General features: G+C 36.5%; 1 protein-coding gene across 5 annotated transcripts in view; it reads right to left on the bottom strand.

Moving 5' to 3' along the window:
• Positions 1 to 23,064, bottom strand: part of MPP7 (MAGUK p55 scaffold protein 7) — a 210,289-nt gene that overhangs the window by 30,325 nt on the left and 156,900 nt on the right. For 4 of the 5 annotated variants that reach the window (XM_045533134.1, XM_045533150.1, XM_045533127.1 and 1 more), the window contains exons 9-11: positions 22,379 to 22,453; positions 21,982 to 22,178; positions 21,447 to 21,511 (exon numbers count right to left, since the gene is read on the bottom strand). In XM_045533134.1, the coding sequence (XP_045389090.1) occupies positions 21,447 to 21,511; positions 21,982 to 22,178; positions 22,379 to 22,453 (337 nt within the window). The remainder of the gene's footprint in view (positions 1 to 21,446; positions 21,512 to 21,981; positions 22,179 to 22,378; positions 22,454 to 23,064) is intronic. The other variant, XM_045533155.1, reaches the window with a different exon arrangement.

Below are 23,064 nucleotides of genomic sequence, written 5' to 3'. Positions count from 1 at the left end.
AATGTTACTATTCCTCTTTTATCTTCTTAATATAATTTTCAACAAAGAAAGAGTGACACATTTGGTATTTTCACCAAAGTTAAAATTTTAAGAGGCAGACAGAAGGACAAAACACTGCGTATGCAAAAGCCTTAATACGCCAAAGCCTTAGAGCTGGAAGGAACTTGAGGGCATCGGGGCTTCTCCCTGCCTGGTTCCTGCGGGGCACAGCTGTCACTGTCACACACTGCACTCGTTCCCAGCAGTTTTTCAGTAGTGGCTACCAATTAGGTGGAATTCACACAGGTTATGAAGCTTCAGCGTCTCGACCAATATCCTCATTTTACAAAACAAAGCAGAAAAGGCAGTCAGGCTGCCACAGGGATTCTGTAGGAGCAGCCGGTCACCCAGTGTTACCCAGTTAGCGCTGGAGGTGGCCGGGCTGGGCCAGCACCAAGCCTCTGCCATGGACTTATCAGCTGTGGGACTTGGGGAGTTTTAAAAATACTTCTCTGAGGCTAATTTTCTCCACTTTAAAATGCAGATATTAGTAGTATCTACCTCACAGGGTGGTTAAGGATTAAATAATTCATGTAAATCACTTGGCCCCCTTCCCTGGTATACGGGACACGCTTATACGTGTCAGCTACAGATTCGCACTTGATTACGCCTCCTACTTGGAAGAATGTTGAAGGCAGGAACACGTATCCCTGTATTCCCAGAGCACAGAGTCTAGCCAAAAAAGGGAAAAGTAAATTAAGAGGCTCATTAATAAGTTTTTAAAAATATAAAAAGTAAAGCCAGATTTAAATGTGTTAAAGATTTAAAATGCCTCAAGTATCTTAATAAGTTGTAAGGCATTTTAAATACAACAGAAAGGTTTAGTATGTATTAACTATTCTTTCTTTTTTAAGATTCTCTTTCTAGGATATATATTATTTGTTACCATATTTAAATTTAAAGAGCATCCTTCCCTTACTCTCCTGATCTGCATACACATATAAATGCTTTATATTTACATACACACATATACAATCATATGCATAGACACATAATGCACACACACACATACATGCATATACACACACGTGCAGAGTAAGAAAACAAGAAAAATTTCCAGCCCAGAATAACCAATAAAATAGCCAGAACAAAGGATACAACAAAACGTATAAAATCCAGAGTATTTATTTGTGATTATTTCTCAGACCCACCCCCCACCCACACCCTGAAAAAGGCGATTTTCCTAGAATCTGTCCTCCATGGGTAGTCAGAGGTGATGGGGCACTTAGCCTGCCCTTCCAGGCAGTACACAGAGTGCAATTTTCAAATTTCAGTAAAATACCGATTGATGCGTCAGTATACCCTAGTTAAGTCTAGGCTTAAATTAGGAGAGTAAATTTGAAGTCAGGAAAAGGGGGTTAATAATTTCTTGCCTTCAGATCTTACTTGGTTCTCTTATTAAAAAAGAGACCAAAAAAAAAAAAAATGTGACCTTAAGTAGAAAGTAAGGAGAGGATTCTTTTAGATAAATGTAAACCTATTTAATTTCATTCATTTTCACTGCAAAAGTCTTAGCAAGTGCTGGCTTTAAAAAACGAAGGAAGGGAAAAGGAACATTAACAAGGAATTTAGAGTAAGGGAACAGTTTTGCACAAAATACACTTTTCCTTGTATTTCACATTTTCGTAATTTATAATTGGCTCAACATTTTTATGGACAGGCTTTTTCCAGAAAGCTTACCCACAGCTGCTGGAGATTTGTGTTTCTGAAAGGAACAGCATGCTTACTTTATTACAATAGGAAAGTGACTTCAGAGCGAGACTGCAGCTGCAGGTCGGCCCTAATCGCAGACGCTGCTTATCTAATATTTTCCAGGAGAAGTAACTTACGATGACTTATTAATTTATCGTTTAATTTACAGCTTTGTTTCAAGTAAAAAAATGTTGTAACTATAAAGGGAGAGATTTAAGTTGCTTATTTGTTCCTTATTTCAGTAAGACTGCAATAAATATCCCTAATACATACCTTTATTCTACGTCACTGATGATTCCATTAGGACAGATTGCTGGAAGCTGGACAGATCCTGTACAAACACTTCCCAGGTTGGTTAATAACAATGGCCATTTCCACCAGTGCTACATACAAGTGCTCATTTCGCCATTCTCTCATAAAAGGACTTCTAATCACTTCTTTAAAATCTTTGGTGTTTTGACAAGTGAAAACTGTACGTCATTGTTACTTTATATGACTGTTAGTGGGACTGAACATTTTTTTCATGTTTATTACTCACTTGCATTTCTTATTTCTTCTGTAAATTGTTGGTTAATACATTTTGATCACTGCTTGATTAAGGTCTTCCTAAATACATGCACGCATGTATCTTTTAATAAGGCCAAGAGCCCTTTGTCCTATTTGTTGCAAAGACTTTTAAAGTTTTTCAATTTTCCTTTCAACTTTTATCATAAAGAAATTTAAAATATTTATGTGTTTGAATCTGTAAATTTCTTTCCTCTTTTTTTAATGATTTTTTTATCCTTAGGTCTGATAAATATTCACCTATATTTTCTTAAGTTTTAAAAAATGGGCTGCATGGTTTTATGCTTAATTTTGTTTATCCCATCTGGAATTACTCAGATGTAATCATGAGATCAAGCTTGTGAAGTGTGGCTGTAACTTTATATTTTTCTAAATAATTAACCAGTGGTCCCAGAAATACTTAATGAACAATCCTTTTACTACTTTATGTTGATAGATATGTTGTTGTACAAGTACCAGGTTGTATGTTATTATGTCGTGACAGAAAAAGGTGAGTCTTAGTCTGAGTTTAGCTCATTCTGTTTTTAATAATATCAATACCAAAACAACAGTAGAAATGGGGGTGGGAGCTGATATTTATTGAGCACTTACTAGAAAACAGGCACTATTTAAAGTGCTGTATGTGTATTAATTTATTGTCACAGCAACTCTATGAGGTAGGTATAACAACCCACATGTTCATTTAGACCTGTTAGTGTAATAAAAAATGATTGTCAAGGCTTTGGTTCAAGTATTAAATGATGAAATGAAATCAAGAAGGAAGTTTGAAATACTACCCTACATACACAGATGCAGTAACAGAAAAACTGATGAGCCTTCTGCTACATTATGAAATAATTTAATAGAAAAAAATATCAAAGAGAAGCAACAGTTTAATTTAGGGATTAAAAATATAAGCTTTTTTTCCTGGAAGAAGACATTTTTCAAAGATGATTAAATACATTTTTATACCCCTCTGTATTCAAAGTGATGTGTAAAATACAAAAACACGTAAGACAATGTCACTCGCCTTAAAAAGCTCCCAACTGCTAGGGGACAATTCTCAAATACTTGTAATTTAAGGTGTTTTCACAGCATAGGATCAGGACTAGAAACTAAGATTTTTTTGCAAATCTTCTAATCAGTCTGATTTAACTTTGCCATTTCTCTTAAGTAAAAAATTAAACTCAGGCAGCTGTGATTTGGTCATTTTCAAAGCTATTTCACTACATTGCATTTGTGTAATAGTATTCCTGCTGACGTAAGTAAATTAAGAATCATTTGTTATTTAAAGTTTCAAATAAAGGCCGGGCGTGGTGGCTCACACCTGTAATCCTAGCACTCTGGGAGGCCGAGGCGGGTGGATCGCTCAAGGTCAGGAGTTCGAGACCAGCCTGAGCAAGAGCGAGACACTGTCTCTACTAAAAATAGAAAGAAATTATCTGGCCAACTAAAAATATATATAGAAAAAATTAGCCGGGCATGGTGGCACATGCCTGTAGTCCTAGCTACTCGGGAGGCTGAGGCAGGAGGATCGCTTAAGCCCAGGAGTCTGAGGTTGCTGTGAGCTAGGCTGACGCCATGGCACTCACTCTAGCCCGGGCAACAGAGTGAGACTCTGTCTCAAAAAAAAAAAAAAAAAAAAAATTAAATAAATACATAAATAAAATAAAGTTTCAAATAAAAAAGTTTCATGCTGTAGATAAGTACCATACCTATCTATCCTATAACTTCAAGTGTTACCAATATTTTTAATGGTAAAAAATATTTGGAAGCAACCAAGATTCACAGAAGTATGGAAATGACAAATTATGAAACACCTCAAAGAAATGGGGTTGAAACCATTAAAATTATAATTATAAAACTATATGGCACCATAGAAATGCATTTGACATAATAAATAGAAGAAACTGGACAGGATACAATTAATCATACTCACAGTATGAGTTTTACCTTTTTACTAGTATAAAAATTGGTATGGACGTGGAAATACAGAAGAAGATGTATAAAAAAGACAATGGCTGTGTTAGGTAGGGAGGGCTGTGGACCATTATTTGTTCTATTCTTCAAACTTTCTATAATGTTACATAATTTTATAATTTGAAAAAGAAAACACAAAAACACAGAGTTCATAATATATGAACAAGCAAACAGTAAATAAATTTTGGTTATGTCTCAGAGGCAGGTTCTAATCTTCTACATTTTTAAGTGATTATGGTAATAGACCAAGTTTGAATATTCGTAATAGTTAAGAATACCAATAAATTCAAATATAAAGAAAGTACTGAAAGCAAAAACACTAGAAAACTATCAAAAATGAGAATACAGGGTAAGAACTAAAGATCAAGGATCCAGGAAGATAGGGAACCAATATTCACTGGGATAGTGAAGATGAAAAAAGAAAAGTACTCAGGGTTTTGAAACTTACAACCAAACTAATAAAACTGATAAGAAATTTTTTTTTAAATCACAAACTACCACATTCTTTGACTCCCACAAATAAGTAACTTCAATGTAAATTTATAATGTAAATATTTATAATTTGAATGATCTTTTCCATAAAATTTTGACCTTTAAGATGCCATTTTATAAAAAAAAATGTAATCATTTTATGAACAAACATGCTTGTTAACATAAAAGGCCCTCAAACAGAGTCAAGGCAACTCACAACCAACACTAACAGCCTCAGAAATCACACACAACTCTAGAGAAGTGTGACTTGGCTGTCTGCTAACCCAAAGTAAATAAATACTATTAGGTTATCACTTGTAATTTTTCAAATGGGACAGTTTCAGTCTTTGATTACATTTCCTTTACATAGTAAAACAACTGGTCTAATAACATCAGATATTATGTATTTCCAATGTTTAAATGAAATTTTAATATATTCAAATTCTATACATGTTTGTAGTATGGGAAAACAAGTTTTAGGGAAAATTTCTTGAATCATAACAGAGACTTATAAAAGGATCTACTCTAAAGTTCCTAATGTTTTAAGAAATATATTTATTTGCTGTAGACACAGTCAAGAAAACTGCTTAATTTCTTAAAAGGAGATAAAAATAAACATTTAAATTCTTTTTTCTCACTTTAAATGTACTAAAATGTAGATTTCACTTTTTTTAATTGGAAGAACTGCCAAAAACGTTGGATTAAAGATAATTTTTGCATCTTAAAAATCAGATTAATTTGACCAAGCAAATAGTTAACAGGTTCAATAGGTACCTTAATTATAAGGAAGAGAAAATTTTACTATAAATGAACTTTTTAAGAAGGTTAAAAAAAAACCCATGTAGATAGTAATAAAAACTAAGCAGCTGGAAATTATTATAGAATATTAGGTTCCTGACAACAAAACAGTGAACATTTCTACTAATATAAACATTTGGAATATAATGCCAATGCTGTTATAATAATGCAAATCATAACAGACATGTAAACACTATGTAGCAACATGACCTTAATAGAAAATTATTATTAAAATATTCTTGTAATATGCCAATCATAAAATTATCCAAAAGACACTGAAGGATGATTAAAACCATCTTAAAGTGACAAGTAAAACTCTTGGGCGGAAGTTTAAACTGAGAATAAATGACAATACAAACTGTAAGTTACTGAGATCTGAAGAGGCTAGGGTAGTCAGCTTCTATATTCATCTTATAAAACAACGTCAGGAAAAAGAATCACCAAAGAAACATGAACATCATGGATTATAATAACCAATTATACACATGTTAATTTTGTATATAAAGGGTGAAAAGGCTTTTGAATAGAAAATTCACTTCTGCAATATTACAAGTTCAAAGTTGCTCTCAGTAAAACGTAAAGAAATGCTCAAATGCCATAAATGCCCTTCAATCTTTCTGCTCATCTCAAGCTAAAAATAAAAACAGAAACTCAAAATAGCTAATAAAATGATGGAAGCTAATATATCCATCTGCAATTTCCAAATAAAAAAATTACTTAGGTTTTAAAAAGTTTTCTTGATACCACTGACAATTTATTTTTAAAGCACAGCATCACCATAAAAAAAAGAGAAAGACCATATGAAAATTTAATTTTTTGCCAGGCAGCTAATAAAGAAATTAGTTCTTACACTTTCCAAATTATGAGAAAACACAGTATTGAACACATAAAATTGCACATAAAAATATAGTTCTGAATAGATGGGAAAATTGGATTTGAAATTTTAATATATTTTTTAAGTTGAGTCCGTGCAACCTAAAATTCTCCAAGCAGAAATGGTTTCTGTCAGAAAAAATATTTCCAAGTAGTATTCCAGACATGTTGAGATTATGCAGAGTTCTTTCGTGTTCAAGAATGAACCTGTACCACTTTTGAAAGCATGCTTCTAAATGCTCTCTTTGCATAAATTTTATGTTTTAGAAAAATATTAAGGCAGTATATTTAGACATAGCTGTACTTAACATACATTAACATTCTTTAATAAAATGACTGACTATTGGAACAAATGGAAATCTTTACTAGATTTAGGCAATGTAACTTGTTGAGGATCAACGGTGCTTCAACACAGAAGAATGGGGAGAAATAGGATTAGGAAAACACACATAGCAGAGATGAGTAAACAACAGCATTTAAAAGAAATAACACCAAATGGACAGTTTCGTTTTTATTTAACTTTATGGTAAACCCTTCAGTTAAACAGAAAGAACAGTCTTAACTTAAGTAACTCCAAAACTGATCTTGTTTTAAAAGAATGCATGAAGTACTCCAGAGAAAGGACAAAAGTGGAGAAAAATTGATTTTTCAAGAAACCATTTGCAAGAAAGTAGGTTAGAAAAGAGATTAATGGTAAGTGGTGCTTTGTGAATTGATTAGAACAAGTTTTTGATCGTGAATTAACCAGAGGAAAACATTCTGAAATTCTCAGAAATGCTAAAAAAATTACCCTCATATGGACTATTTATTCTGTGCTGCAGCAAGAAAAAGGAGCGACAGTCTCTAAAGCTGACGTTCAACCACCCAGAAGCAACTGCACTGTGGCAGCCGACGCCAAAGACACGCTGACTTCCACACCACCCACCAGAGCTAAATGCAATTTACAAGATCTTAAAGCAGGAAATAAATTACTTCTCATAACTCATATAGATGCCTATAATATACATATATATGTAGAATACATGGTTTGACAATCCTTATTTATAGGCAGCCTTTTACTTAGAGAGATTTGACTTCAAAAGCTGGAATTCATATTTATAGCATATTATCAATTTACCTTCATGTTATTATTACAAAATTTTACGGAAAGTACATACAACAACTTACATTGCCTTGTCAGTGAGCTTTTTCCTTCCTTCCAATAATGATAGCCAAATTCCTTTTACTGATAAATATGCTGACCTCTAAGAAATGAGGTATGTTACAGGTCACTAAATATCATACCACACAGTGTACTTTAATATCAATGATAGATTATATAATATGGTTTTAAAGTATAATTCTCATAAATATTGACACTAAAACTTGGAGTGTCATAATGTTATTTTTTTCAAAAGTATCAACTTAGATCATTTTGATGTGAAATATATTTTTCAAAATGTAACCTGTCATCAGGTTAAGGCCAACTTATATATGCTGTTTTGTGCTTGATTTTATGCACTTTACAGAAAGTGAAAATAATCAGATGTCTTCACTGAGCTGTTGGCTTGATTTAGATCAATAGTGGTCAGGACTCCACAAGGGGCTCACTCATGGGCAGTCCCATTTTTGGTCCAAGGATATTCTGTCTGTAGGGTAGGTCACGTCTGTTTTCCTTTTCTGTCTGTGGACTCAGGAGACACGAGGCGTGTAAATAAGAGCTGGGCAAGGGCAAGGTCCTAAAATAAGCCTGGGACTCCGACTCTCCTGAGTAATCCTTGGAAAAGCCCTCATGAGAAGGCCAAATTTCTAGGACCTCCCTTGGCTGTTTTCCAGAACTGTCCTAGAACCGATAAATGTGCCGTGTGCCGAGGATGGGTACAGACCCATCCTGTGTACCAGAGTGTCCTTTAAAACCAGTAGCACCACAACGTACCCAGGAAGCGGTGGCACCTGTTGGGATATGAGGTATCCCAGAATACTATGATTTTTTTCCATGATACGTGGTAAGTGACAAAAATGTTACAAACCCATTCTGTTTGGTTGACTTATACTGCTTAAATTGCTTTTTTTTTTGGTGGCAAACATATGATGTGAAAGACATATCAAATCTCTAAAAAGAAAATGTTTCCTGAATGCAATAATTACCATAGATATACGTGAGGTATCATAGGAGAACGTGATGGTTAATTTTATGTCAACTTGGCTAGGCCGCAGTGCTCAGATATTTGGTCAAACATTATTCTGGACGTTTCTGTTTTTCGGATGAGAATAACATGTCAATCTGTGGACTCTGAGGGGGGGGCAGAACTTCCAGGTGCATGAACCTGTGGTGGTCTCTTGCTGCACACGCTCAACAAGTATTTAGACCAGGAAGAAATAATGTCACGATGTACCTATGTTAAAACACACTGGCCAAATTTTCCCTTTGCCACAGTAAAGTACAGAAAGGAAACTACCGTTTCTAAGACCAGGAGTCGAATGGAATGAATAGCTGCACTCTATAATCAGGGCTTGCAAATTCAAAAGCCTACCGACACCAGACACAAAGAACAATCTTAAGCTGCCTTCTGCCAACTAGAACACATTCTGCACAACATTCAGCCCTTCAAGAAACATACATGCTGTCCCATTTTTCTTGAAATACTCCTGGGTTACTTTTACTTCCCCATAGTTGAGAATATGGATACGAAGCAATACTTCACTACTGTAATACAAACACCAGTACAACCGTAAAGAGTGTTAACCGACATGCTGTCTCTACATTGGCAGGGACGATGTAGAACTGAGAGCTCTTTGGCTCTCCAGGGAAGAAGTCGGTTGCAACTCAGCTCCAGCTAATTATTAACATGGGGAAATGAAGGCCTGGGGTGGTCAAACCTTTTGTTTTGCCAAAGGAGCCAGATAGTTTTATATGAAATTTCTCAATTTGTGGGTCTAACAACAGCAGCAGCCTGCAGTGTCTGTGAGCCACCAGTTTGATATGGATGACTATACAACTCATGGTATTCCCATTCTACCTCGATGGGTCCTCTATTTTCATCTGTAACTGGGTGATGTAACTGGCCTCTTGGAAGCACAAAACTCTCTGCCTTTTCCAAAGAAATAATTTTGCTGGGTCATGGATGTCTGCATGCTTAACTTCACCTGCTGATGCCAAATTCTTTTATCTAAAGCACTCCCACAGTCTTAATTCCATCCAATCTGGTCTTATCTGGGCTTTGTTCTACCAATTACTTCCCACCTCAGATACCCAATCCTTTACCATTGCTCCATCATCACTGTCTACAAAAATGATTGTGTCATTCTCTCCCAATAAAATACTCCCACCCTCAACTATAAAACGTGCCTTGAACTCAACTGCTATCTTTCTTCCCTTGCCCACTCTGTTACTCCTTGACAACCTTACAATTTGGCTTCCAGTAAAATTTCTTCTCAGATGTTATCAGTGACTTTGAGTTGCCAGATCTAATGGCGTTTTATCAGAACTCATTTTCTTTACTCCCTCTAAAGAAACCCACATTGCTGATCACCCCTCTGCTTTTATACTTCAATTTCTATCTACTGATTAGATATTCATTTTATAGGCTCCTAAATACTAGAAGAGAGATGGATTAAAAACCCCTCTTTTGTTCTTTGGATCAAATTTTACACAAAGAGTAATGCTGAGTGTAACAATTGGGCAAATTTTAACAAATGTATAAATTACTTAGCCTGACTTTTATAATCTCAAATTATCAAGTAGCAAAATAAGTTTCCAGCCCTAGCATCTACATATGGCCCAACTTAATATGTCTTGTGCTCTGCAGCATTCGTTTCTTGTCATGCTATTTCCTCTACCTGTATCCCCTGCTGCTAACTAGAATTCCACCTAACCCTGGGTGTCCCGCTCTAATGGCATCTCCTGATGGCCTCAGGCTGAGATGATCATCTTCTTCTCTGAACCACAGCGTTTTAGATGACACTTAGCAGAGAGCGCTTTATGCCACAGTTATCCAATGGATGTGTACATCCTTGCCTGATAATTGACTAGCATAAACCCCAGAGTTAGGGTGAGTAGGTAACACTCTATTTTTGAAAGAAGTAGAAGCATGCAGTGGTAGCTGTCCACCTCTTCACATCTCCTTTACCCAAGCTCTCAGGCAGTTTCCTTCTACACTGACCCTGGAATGGCAGTAATGTTGGCCAATGGGATATTAGCAGAAATGATATGACTAGCAGCTTAAAAAGCACTTACATACTGGAAATTGCTTTCTTTTGCTGCTGTCTGGAACCCCGAGGCCACTACATGGGCTAGCTTCGTGGAGGGTGAAAGACTACGTGAAACAAAGAAATCACCTACCTGAGCCTCCACAGACCAACGAGACCCCGGTCAACATACTAGACCACACAGATGCACCAAGCTGACCCAGGCCAGAAGAACCACGCTGCTGAGCACAAAATCATGAGAATAAATGCCTAATGTTTAAGCTATTAAAGTTTCCAAGGATGTAAGGGGAGGTGTTAATTGGTATAGAGGGTATTTGGCACACTGTATTTGTTCTAAAATGAGCAAAGAATTAATAAAATTTTAAAAACTCTCTCATCATCCAATTCTCACTTTGTAGATTTTCTCTAGCCTAAAAATTGAAATACTCCTATTTCTGCACAGGGTTTCTTGTTTGTTTTGTAAAATGAAAAATCAAAGGGCAGCAATTATAAAAGGTAGAGTATAAGTATTATACCTACACAGATATGGGTGTGAATCCAGGATGCACCACTTACAATCTGTAGGTCCTTAGGAAAATACTGCAAACTTCCTAGGCCCCAGATTCCTTTTTGTAAGAGGAGTACTATACTACCAACCTCACAGTATTAGAGATAATACATATTAAATGCCAAATACGGTATCTGGCACATTTCTTTAATAACCAGGAGATAGCATCACAAATGTAAATATTAATCTTAAAATAAGGGGGCTGAAGTATTTGATCTCTAAACGTGTGTTTCTACACTGTCACCTCTCAGTACCAAAAACAGAGAACTCGTCAGGATGCTTACACACAGCAAGGATGGGAAAGGCCAGAAGTGAAATGTAGGTGAACGGTATTTTGATTTTTTTAACAACTTCTAAATATATTTTTGCTTTTGTTTATAACATCCCTTGGCATGTCCAAACTGGAGATTTTCCCTTCCAATACAGATTATAAAGTTAATCATAAGGCTTAATTATATTTGAAGCTGTTCAGTCAATGGTTATTGGGGGGGGGCGGTTATGGGAATACAAAGTCATAAGAAAACATAATCAAACATTTATTTAGAAGAAAAAAATTATTTAGAAGCTTTAAATAATTCACAGTTAACCAGATAATTTAGAAAAGTCCGGATACTGTTACTTGAGTAAAATGACTTAGTGCCAAGAGGATGCTTTTTCACCCTCTATCAAAGATATGGCATCTGGAAAGTTTCTGGCACGTAATAACCAAGCACACTAGGAAATCCTTTGTGTTCAGCCCACTAAGCCTGTTTAACACAAAGGTTCACACCTTCCCACTGAATTTCAGAGCATGCCGATGAAAACTGGCTCATTAAAAAAAAAAATAATGTGATGATTTCAGAGAAAGCAACGGAAAGAAAGAAATCCTCTTCCACGACCAAGTGCTCACCTATATAGGTCCCACTGTTGTTACCAGCACAGTCAGCATCCTCTGGATGAGGTGTGAAAGCACACAGAACAAAAGCCAAGAAATAAAGCAGAACAGTTAGAAGCCCAGCCACAGATGCAAAAAATAAACTACTTAAAATAACTCTGTAAAGCACAGCATAGGACAGCCCTCACAATGCCACCCTTAAACATAAAACTTTTTGTTTTATATTTAAGTTTAGAGTAATATTTTGAAACACCATGCAGGGTTGGTTGGTTGTTTTCTACCTTCTTCAGAGGTTCGCTGATGCAGTTCTAAGAAAGTTATAAAATACTTGTCTGTGGGGCTTATACTTTTGCAGTTAAGAAAATTATGCCACTTGATCCCCCCAAAGTAAATTTATTGTTGTAAATCAGGATCTTTGATAACAGGTAAAATACAGCACTTATTCTGACTCACTGGATTAGACAGAAAGGTTACGATGAAAACATACCCTTTCTATTGTTAAGAAGAGATTTCATGTTGGAAAGGAATAAAGGAATAATACTGCTATTTTTATTTTGTTTTTTAAAAAAGGGAACAGATAAAAACATTTTAACATAAGCAATGGGCTAGCATTTCTGGGAATTAGGGAATACTAGGCTATGCATATCTTAAAAACTTAATTTAAGTAGTGGCATATTATTATTTTAGGCCTCTTTCTTCTAGAACTACCAGCATAGATTGTGCAGAAATAAAATTGTTGAGAAGGTACTCCTTACATCCTGATGTCAAAATGGGTCTGTCAATATATTTGAATAACACTATTTTCTTCATTCAGCTTTATTTTAGGCCAATGACAGAGATAAAAACATAATTTACTATTTGAGATTACCTTCTATATTTCTGCTACATGAAGCAAAAAAAAAATTTTTCTTTCTAAAACAAAGTCAAACCACAATTTTTGGTACTGTGATGTCAAGATGGAAGTTTGGATGTACAACAGAGGACATTTATAAACTGCTCACTATATTCAATTTAAACCTACACATATGTGCACTAAATAAAATTGCTAGGCTTTGCAGGGAAACTTTTATACATGTACCTTTAATTTCCTCTGAGAAGCACAAAGAAAACAAGAAAGGAAATGATTAAATGTGCAGAACATACAATTAAAGTACGAAGATGTTGCATCTAAGAAAAAAAAAAATCCACCTACCACATTCAACTGTTTCCTCATCTTAGAAAAGCCAAAGGAAAAACACAAATGTATTTTAAATGTTTCAAAATTATTAGTCAACAAAGAGAACTTATAAAAATCTACATTTTAGACTGTACTGCAGTCTTGTTCTAAAAAGAATGCACACACTTACGTAGTAAAAGTACAGTCCTCATATAGTTATTAAATAACCAAATAGGGAAAAATAATCACAAAAGAACTTCACTTTTTCAAAATACCTTCAATAAGCTGATTATTTATTTTCATAGAACAGTTTTGTTTATAAATCAATCTGTTCAACAATTTGAAGAAATTTCATGATAACATCAATAGTAAAAAAAAAGGACCTTTGAAGCAACAAATTTTGCCTTTAAAATGTCTAAATATCCTGTAAATTTAACAATATTCTAACAAATTTATCATACATATAAAATGATTCAGGCAGAAACCTTTATTTTTATTCTGTCTATATTATCTGATGAAAGACATTTTAAAAAGTAATCTTAATTCCTAAATTATTAGATAGCAATTCAAAAGTATTAGGAGACTCACTTTAAGTTAAGGGTGGAAAAAGTACTAGAAATATAACAGAAACAAATCTAACCATGAGTGAAGGTGGAACATATTTTACTACATGACCTTGGAGAGCGAACAGGAGTGATCAGAACAGTTCTTAGCCTGCTGATCTCTCCAACATACAGAATGGGGGCCAGAGAAAACACTTCCAGGGAAGTGTACACTATTGTATTTTTACTTTTCAAATACCTATGGGTCCTCAAACTGTGTTGATCCTATTTGGCCAGCATTAGCAAATAGGACAAGCAAATAATTATTATTCAGGCTCGTGTTATGAGTCACCCGAGCTGAAACTGTATTTATGTACATGTCTTAGTAGCTGTGAAATGTCCTGTACATCTGAAATAAATTGTCAGAAAACAAAAATAAACTATGTGATGTGGCTTGGCTAAGCCAAGCATCTAGGTGGGCATATGGTGGATATAAGACTGATCACTGTAAAACGTGACATCTCAGATGCTCTCCTATAAAGTGGATTACTAAACACACAGCCTATTTTTTGATAGGAACAATAGAATAGATTGAATACTGCACCCTTGATAAAAGATTCAGTGTCATGGAAATCAAATGGTAAAAGCCATGTCACAAAAACAAACAAAATGTTAAAACACCAATGCCAATCCATAATTTATATTATGGATAGTATACGTATATTCCATATTCTAATAAAAGGTCATGAACATGCTACATAAATTTGCAGAAGACTATTTCTGCATACAATTCTCAAGCAGGAAGAGAGCAATATTTTTTAGCATGCTAAAACCACACACACACCCAGGAGCAAGTTCCATGCTTAATGGACATCCAGTAGAAAAAAGAAAGGCACAGATTTTTTTAGACTTAGCATATTTGGACAAAGAGGAAAAAACATACATTAAAATAAAAGGTTGATCTCAGAAGAGAGCTGGGATAATTGCACGATTATTGCTATGCGGAAGGCACTGTGCTATGCACGTTAAATGCACAAATTATTTAATTCTCCAACAACTCTATGAGGCCAGTACTATTATCACCATTTTACAGATGGGAAGAAATCTGGAGTGAATTCTTATAATTTTATATTGCTCTGGCATCCACTGTGAATCTAGATTTGACTCTCTCATTCCAGGAGCAGGGCTCAGTCACCCCTGACTCAGTTTCCAGGTCTCTGTCTCCTCCCAGTTCCTCAAGGTGGTTGATTCAGGTATCTGCCTCATACAGTGGCCTGCTGGTGACCACTTCCCTAGGGGACACATCGATACAGCCTATCTGACTCATCCCCTGGCACCCACACCCCACATGGACCTCACAGATATGCCACAGTGACCACCTTTCAGTCACAGCGGGACTCCACGAGCTGGTGCCCACTTGCTCTAAAGTCTAAGACTGTAAATCCACCGGTTAGAACTCGCAGTGGGGAAACCTGCTTGGGGTTCACACCCTGGACCCCATAAAGGCTTTGGCCCACAGGTCTCTCCTCTCTCTCTTGCTCCCCCCTCGCTGGTGAGTGTGTGTATCCCCAAAAGCTCCCTCCTTCCCATTGGCTGGTGGGGCGTGCTGCCCTCCTCTGTCCGGGGTCTGTGAGTGACACATTGCCTCCGTTGCTGCATGTGTTTTATGGAGCGGCCTCCTCTGTGTCTTACCTGACACACCCGAACCTAACTTTTTTCCTGGTCAGGGCTTTCCTAGAGAGTGGCTATCTTGGGAATAAACCAGACACAGGTCAGACAAGAGCCACAAGGGTGTCTGCCAGTGTAAACTTCTGTGAGATGGATGCCTGGTCACAGTTGGACACTTAGGCATTAGGCCTTCCACCAGGACAAAGAAGTATCCTGTGAAAGTCCCACTGTCAACAGCCAAGACCACCTCCCCTGGAGGCCCACCAAGGCAGGGCTGGAGTTTATAGCCACTGCCCAGAGACAGAGCTCAAGACCAAGAAGTTAGAAAGAAAAAAACAAGACAACAAACTTGGATGTGACAAAACTGGGATTAGGACCCATGCATTCTGGCTCTGGAGTCTGAGATTTTAACTCAGTGTTAGGCTATCACATCACTTTTTATTCATTCATTTATTTATTTTTTTTTTTGGAGACAGGGTCTTGCTCTGTTGCCCAGGCTGGAGTACAGTGGCATCATCATAGCTCCCTGAAACCTCAAACTCCTAGGCTCAAGTGATCCTCCTGCCTCAGTCTCCTAAGTAGCTGGGACTACAGGCACAAGCCACCACACCCAGCTAATTTTTCTATTTTTTGTAGAGACAGGGTCTCACTATGTTGCCCACCAGGCTGGTCTTGAACTCTTGGCCTCAAGTGATCCTCCTGCCTCGGCCTCCCAAAGTTCTAGGATTACAGGCATGAGCCACTGAGCCTGGCCAAAATCATTTTTTGATTACCCTAGTGTCAGACTGGAAATTTTCAGGGGAGAGGCAGAGGAACATGATGTTTCCTCCAAGTTTTCTGTCGACTTGGCATCACCCCCACCGCCCACCCCTCCTTGCAGCTTCAGCAACCCAAGGGAGTTTCTCCTGCCAGGGGCTCCCAGGGAGGCCGGCTGCTTTCCCCAGTATCATCGGGAGTCCACCATCTGCTACATTCAAGCACGTTAGAGCAGGAGAAGAAAATTAGAAAAATCACAGAGAGGAGGCCAAGAAGGTCTCAAAGAGATAAACGTGCTGTCTTCAGAAAAACGACTGGACAGGCTCTTGTGAAGAGTGCGTGACAAGCTCTGCACAGCAGGCAGCTGAATGTCTTTCTGCTGGACGCCACTCTGAGTGCATGTGACGCTCCTGACAAGGGGAGAAAAGGTGTCTACATTCACGTGGCCATGGTAAAATCCCCACACTGGAAACCACTTTCCTAAATCCACCCCCGCCCCCCGACCCTGTAATCTCTCCTAAAAGTCTGGAATAATCCACGACCACAGACCAGACCCCCGAGAGTTAATCAACTCTTTCTTACTGGCATGGCACTGCACTGGGTCCCCAGGACACAACACAAGAGACGATACGGCTTAGAACCCTTCATGTGCAAGGACCAGGAGCACCCACCTTGCCAGTGTGCCAGAAGCAACACCTCCAGACGTGCGAGAACCCGAGTACGGAGACTGAAACGAGCGACTGCATCGGCAAGGCCTTCACCTCGACCACGAGCCATGTAAGTGCTTAGATGTGAAAGCTACTATACAACTTATCGCACCTACACCTGTTTCCACACAAACTCTGAACTTTGGCATCTTCCAAACAGTATTAGTAAGTACTTGGAAAAAAAATAGGTATTTTTTAAAACCTCATGTGTTTCTGTTTAGAAAAAACCCCACCAATATTTAAAAAATGGTTGACAAAGTTTTAGACACACAAACTTAATATAACAACATAAGCAATCTACTTATTTCTGAATTAACTTTATGTGTGAAAATAATAAACAAACATTACTTAAGAACACAGGAGGAAAGAGTTTACTCAACTTAAAAAGTTATATTACAACAGCCCATAGAGTCCTGTTATATGTTAGTCTTAAATGTTAGACCTTCCAAAATATTGGGATCACGTACAGTGAACTCATTATTTTAGACAATGTTTAAGCTCTCCTGTAGGTTGTTGAATGAACTAGGTTACACCTTGTTTATATGTATATCCTTTGGCTGCAGTTAAGCATTTCTTTTCACTTGCATATTAACAATCACAACTGGTTAACACGAATTCCAAAATAAAATATTTTACGGTTTTCTTGCTTTCTGATATTTAAAAGGTCAAAAAATTGTGCATTCTTGTTTCTTTTACTATAAGAATTCTGAGACCTATTTTGTAAAAAAATAATTAAATATTAAAAATTTTAAATTAATACTCAATCAGCAGTATTAGAAATTTTCAAGTCCTTATACTTTGGTAAGTAAAAAAGGAAACTAAGAACTATAAATAAAAATCATTCTAAAATATTCTGTTGTAAAATACACCAATGAATAAGAGCTTTTTCTTGCTCCTTTCTGAAGGCCATATACACTGGATTTAAATATAAATTATATCCTATTGATATTAAGAGTTAAATTAATGTTTATGCTATTAGAAAGACAATTCTTAACTCATATACTTGGATTTCAATAGAAAGGGAACAAACAATATTTTAAATAAATTCATGTTTATTTCTTAAAAGTTAGGCAGTATCATATTGCTTTAATATATGCAGCTGAACTATAAAAATAGCTATAAGCAGAAAATTAGAATACTTTAAATTATATGAACACAAGAAATGCAAGCTGCCAAGTTTCTGCCACTAAAAACTACTTCTATATGCTACTTGAGACAGAGTCATTTTTACTCATTTTCAGAACTTTAAGCTGTATCTTTTATGTAATAATCGAAAAGCTGGTCATATCAAAGCAAATCTATCAGATTTCTAGGCTGCTCTTCTGTCTGCATTACTAATACAAATCTATTATGGGAGAACCTATTATTAGATGATGGAGAGAGGGAAAAAAATTTCTCTCACAAATTTCTTGGTTGGATAAGCAATTCTCCCAAAAAGGAGGAAAAGGAGGAGGGGGAGGGGGAGGGGGAAATCCCTCTATCAAGTTTGTAAGAATGTTTTAGGATTGAGTTCATGTTTCTGTTTTCAGGAATTTTTAATTTTAAGAGGTAAGAGGTAAATATTTTTTTTTTAGAAACCTTTTTCTGAGTTTGTATTAGAAACACCAAGTTTTTTTTTTTTAGACATGGTCTCACTTTGTCATCCTGGTGAGAGAACAGTGGCACATTCATAGCTCACAGCAACCTCAAACTCCTGGGCTCACGAGATCCTCCTGCCTCAGCCTCACAAGTAGCTGGGACTACACGTATGCACTACCACTCCCCCGTAATTTTTAAATTGTTTGTAGAGACAAGGTCTTGCTTTGTTGCACAGGCTGGTCTCGAACACCTGGACTCAAGCAATCCTCCTACCTCAGCCTCTCAAAGGGCTGGGATTACAGGTGTGAGTCACCGTACCCAGCCTAGACACACCAAGATTCTTAAGGGGAGGAAATCACCAAGCATCGAAGATGACTATGACCTGCACTTAGAGCGCAAAGAGGTTGCTATTATCATGGCTCTTGACTATACTTCCCTGGGAGCCAGGGACTAAAGCTCTAGCACAAATATAAATGCAAAGATGATGAGACTGGGATTTGCCATTCTTTATTTTTACTTCTTTGTTGATATTAACTGAACTTGTATAGTTCTAGAACCAACGTCCATGAAGCTTTCACTCATATATATATATATATATATAATTATTTACTCAACTAATCATTCACTTAGTGAAAAAAGTTAATGTGACTAAATTCATATTCCAAATCCAACGCTGACAATATCTTCCTAGATTTTAAGTGTACTTGTAAAAATTTAGTGGAGAAAATTTTTATCACTGTATAAACTTATAAACACCAACATGACAGAATTATTCTTCCTTTAGAAATTTTACATTAAATCAGAAACTTTTCTTAAAAATCTATCCTATGAATTAATATTCAAAGTCATAAAAATAAAAAATTTTATATAAACTTGTTTTCCTTCATAGCATTACTCTATGATTTAGCAAAGTCATAACATGAACTTCCTATTCCAAGAATCTAAGTACCAAATATTGAAATCCAGACAACAGTGAGTCAGATGGCCTTTAAAAGATTTAGTTATATAAAGAATCATTATCAAAACATAGGTTAAAGTTCTTTTACATGCCATTAAAAATGTTCATAATCAATACAATGATTTCTGTATGACTCAAGTTTATGTGATGACATTCAAGGAAATTTCAAATGGAGTTTCAATTCTTTGAGAATGAAGATATTAGCTTTCTACTTAATTTTCACAGAAATACATTGTCTCTCTGAACAAACTGTGTTTACTATATATTATTGATTTAATTAGAGTAATCTTGACCAGATTTCTTTGAAAATAATACATCTCTCAGAGACTCAAAGTCTAGTTTTAAAAAAAGTGGGAGAGAGAAAAGAAAGGATGAAAGAAAGAGACAAAGGAAGACCAGTAAAACATTTCTGAATGGCATTCAAGGGCAAAAAAAGCAAAAATTTTTTAAAAATTAGTAAAATGAGGACATTTCAGTAGAGATAGATAAATCCTAGAAAAAAATATGTCTCAAATCCAAATACTGAAATATTAACATAAAAATAAATTATGTGAATCAACAGACAAAATGACTCCATTGCATTTAATTCTTCTATATATACACATATACACACAACATGGACACACACATGCACACACACCCCACACCCCTCACATTCGCACACACCTATAAGAAACCAGTTTGGGAGAGCTATTGAAAAAACAATCTATTCCTTTTGTATAGTTCTTTAAAGCAACACATATACATTTATGAAAAAATTTTAAATAAAAATCCATTATTGTATCAAATTGTAAATTTCTAGTTGCCTCCGACTCAAATTTGAGTATAAGATTCAGATTCAAGTATAATCACATGTATTTCATTTTTAACTTATACCTATTTTATCCCACATACGCCAAATTAGAAACGTGTAAGTCCCCAATTTAAAAATCCCTCACAGAGCAAGTCAGCTGGATGCCTCAAAGTTCCTTTCAGCTGGATGAGTTGGCTGGTGGAAAGTCATCACACTTAAAAACAATGCAATGTTCTCGTTAAACTTTAAGCTTTCTGATGTCATAAGACATGTGGCATTATATGACAAGTGTTTTTTCCTTGTGCCCAGACTTAATGTAGCAAGAACAAGCAGGCTTTTGAATCAGTGCTCCCCTTGCAGTATTTGCTTGCTGGCGAGATTTACATGCGACTGTACTTTGGCTGTCTTTACAATGTGATTCCTGGGCTATAAGCTTCCACAAACTGACAGAAATAACAGGAGCTGTGAAAAATGCAACAATACTAAAAACAGATGTTGGTAGAAAATTCCAAGGCCATTTATTTGCTCATTGCGCTGTTTAATGTACAATTTCTATGCTGAAAACAAAAGGCTGGTTTTTTTCCTCTTAAAATACCTGGAACCATGAAACATTTAGGGGAGGTGAAGTAGGAAATTTATGGGATGGAGACTTGAGGAGACAGGCAGTGGGAAGTAAAGTTGATAGGAGGTTAGGCTGAAAGGAAAAAAAAATGCACCCAAATCCACACTATGTTTTTCAGTAGTCATATATCATTCTTTTCCTTACTCTCATTTTCTTTTACTTTAGTCTGGTGGTAAGTCCAAATGGATGGGTTAAAGGCCAGAGGTGTCATGACTCGGGGATAAGGAGGGAATTAAGAACAAGAATAATCTGTCTAAGGCATAATTGCTTTTGTGTCCAAGAAAATGGTATGGCAGATTTTTTTCTCCCCTGATCTTTACTGAGAAGTATCTTGCCCAAACCTCCTAGTGTTGAAGAAATAAAAGAGTTGTATTTTAGGTTACATTTAATAAAATACCTAAATTCAGAAATCAAAGAGAGTAGTAGTAGTTATTTCCTTAAAGAGTGAGTGAGTTTATTATAAACAGCCCCAATCATCCCTTTCTGTAAAAGGTTCACATTAATATTCCCACTACGAATTTCTTTTCTATTTGGTTCCTGACAAATGATGCAAAGCTACTGCAAGGTAACAGGATCCCTTGTCCTGCCACGACTACCTGCTCTCACAGTCAAAAATAAACAGCAGGATTCGGTTACTCTGCATTCTCATTAACAAACTTACATGATTTCCTGTTGGAAACTTTCAGGGGCTGAACCAGTATCTCTGGTCGTCTCAGAGCCAATCTCCTGTGGAATGAAGGTCAACACGCCTATCAGTTTTCAGCACCGTCTGAGGTTCACACACCACCAAAGTATTGAGTGTCTTAAGAAAAAACTTTAAAGTCAGGGAAAAAACGAACACGATGCAATCTGCTCAAATTAAGAAATAAATTGTCTGTTTTCAGATTTTGTAAATTCTCTCTCCTCTCTCCAAAACTGAGTCTTTTTTTCCACCTTTCACATCAGCAGGGTTTCGGATATTAATGTGCTATTTTCCATTTGCTTCATAACAAAAATCCAGTGTGATCTGGTACTGTCATATTATTTTTGGTCATCATTCATACTTAGTTAGACAAAATAGAAATCCAAACCCAGGGGATAAAGAATTCTAACGCAAGGTTTTATAGCTTATTTTATCGCAGTTACGCTGGAATGATATTTTGCAGAGAACAAAAGGTCAGCTGAAGAAAGACCGTGATTATGTACCACTAGCTCACCTTTCCTGGAAATGCTTGGAGGGAATCAAGCCCGCTCTGGGACTGGCGTCCCCTTCGGGCTTCGCCTGCCACCACGTTGCATCATCTTGGCTCATGATCTGAAGAATATCTCCCTTTCTGAAAGAAAGCCCGGCTTCCTTACATGGAATCGCCTTATCTTCATTGGGATCATAGTCAAAGAGAGCTTTGATAAACATCTGGAAGAAAAGTTTCATTTCAGATGAATAAAGATAGAAAATAAATGTGAAATGGTCCACGTTCTCCCAACTCCGATTCAAGAAATGATAATTTAAAAACCAGAATATTACAAATGTGTTGTGACAAAGCAGATATGTAGTAGATGGAAAAGCATTACTGCTCCCGCACATACACAAAAGCATTCTTAAGTAATGCTCACCTTGCCTTCTGTGGGTGGGGTCTCTTCTTTGATGCTGGGGATAATCTTAAATGTAATTGCTCCCTGAGATTGAGCCTGGTAGCAGAAGAAACAAAAGGCTATAAGAAAACTAGAGGCCGGGCGTGGTGGCTCATGTCTGTAATCCTAGCACTCTGGGAGGCCAAGGCGGGTGGATCACTTGAGGTCAGGAGTTTGAGACCAGCCTGAGTGAGACCCTGTCTCTACTAAAAATAGAAAGAAATTATCTGGCCAACTAAAAAAATATATATATATAGAAAAAATTAGCCGGGCATGGTGGTGCATGCCTGTAGTCCCAGCTACTCGGGAGGCTGAGGCAGGAGGATCGCTTCAGCCCAGGAGTATGAGGTTGCTGTGAGCTAGGCTGACTCCACGGCACTCACTCTAGCCCGGGCAACAAAGTGAGACTGTCTCAAAAAGAAAAAAAAAAAACTAGAGCCAAAGAAAAACAAGGTGAAATAAGTAGAAGGCTGAATGCAGCTAAAAATTTACAAGCTCAGGGTTTCTACCGTTAGAATAAACTGAAGAAACTATTTTTGTAGAAATTCTTATAATGCAAGAAAGCTTTAAAGTTTGTCAAATAAGTTAAAAAATGTTAACCCCTAAATCCACTTTTACTTCCTGTCTATTTTTAATGTGTCAATAAATATATTTCCATCCATGTTAAG

This window comes from Lemur catta, chromosome 1 (assembly GCF_020740605.2).
Source record: "Lemur catta isolate mLemCat1 chromosome 1, mLemCat1.pri, whole genome shotgun sequence".
NCBI classification, from domain to species: Eukaryota; Metazoa; Chordata; class Mammalia; order Primates; family Lemuridae; genus Lemur; species Lemur catta.
The sequence above is the reverse complement of the archived record's forward strand: the minus strand, read 5'-3'. Positions and strand labels throughout refer to the sequence as shown.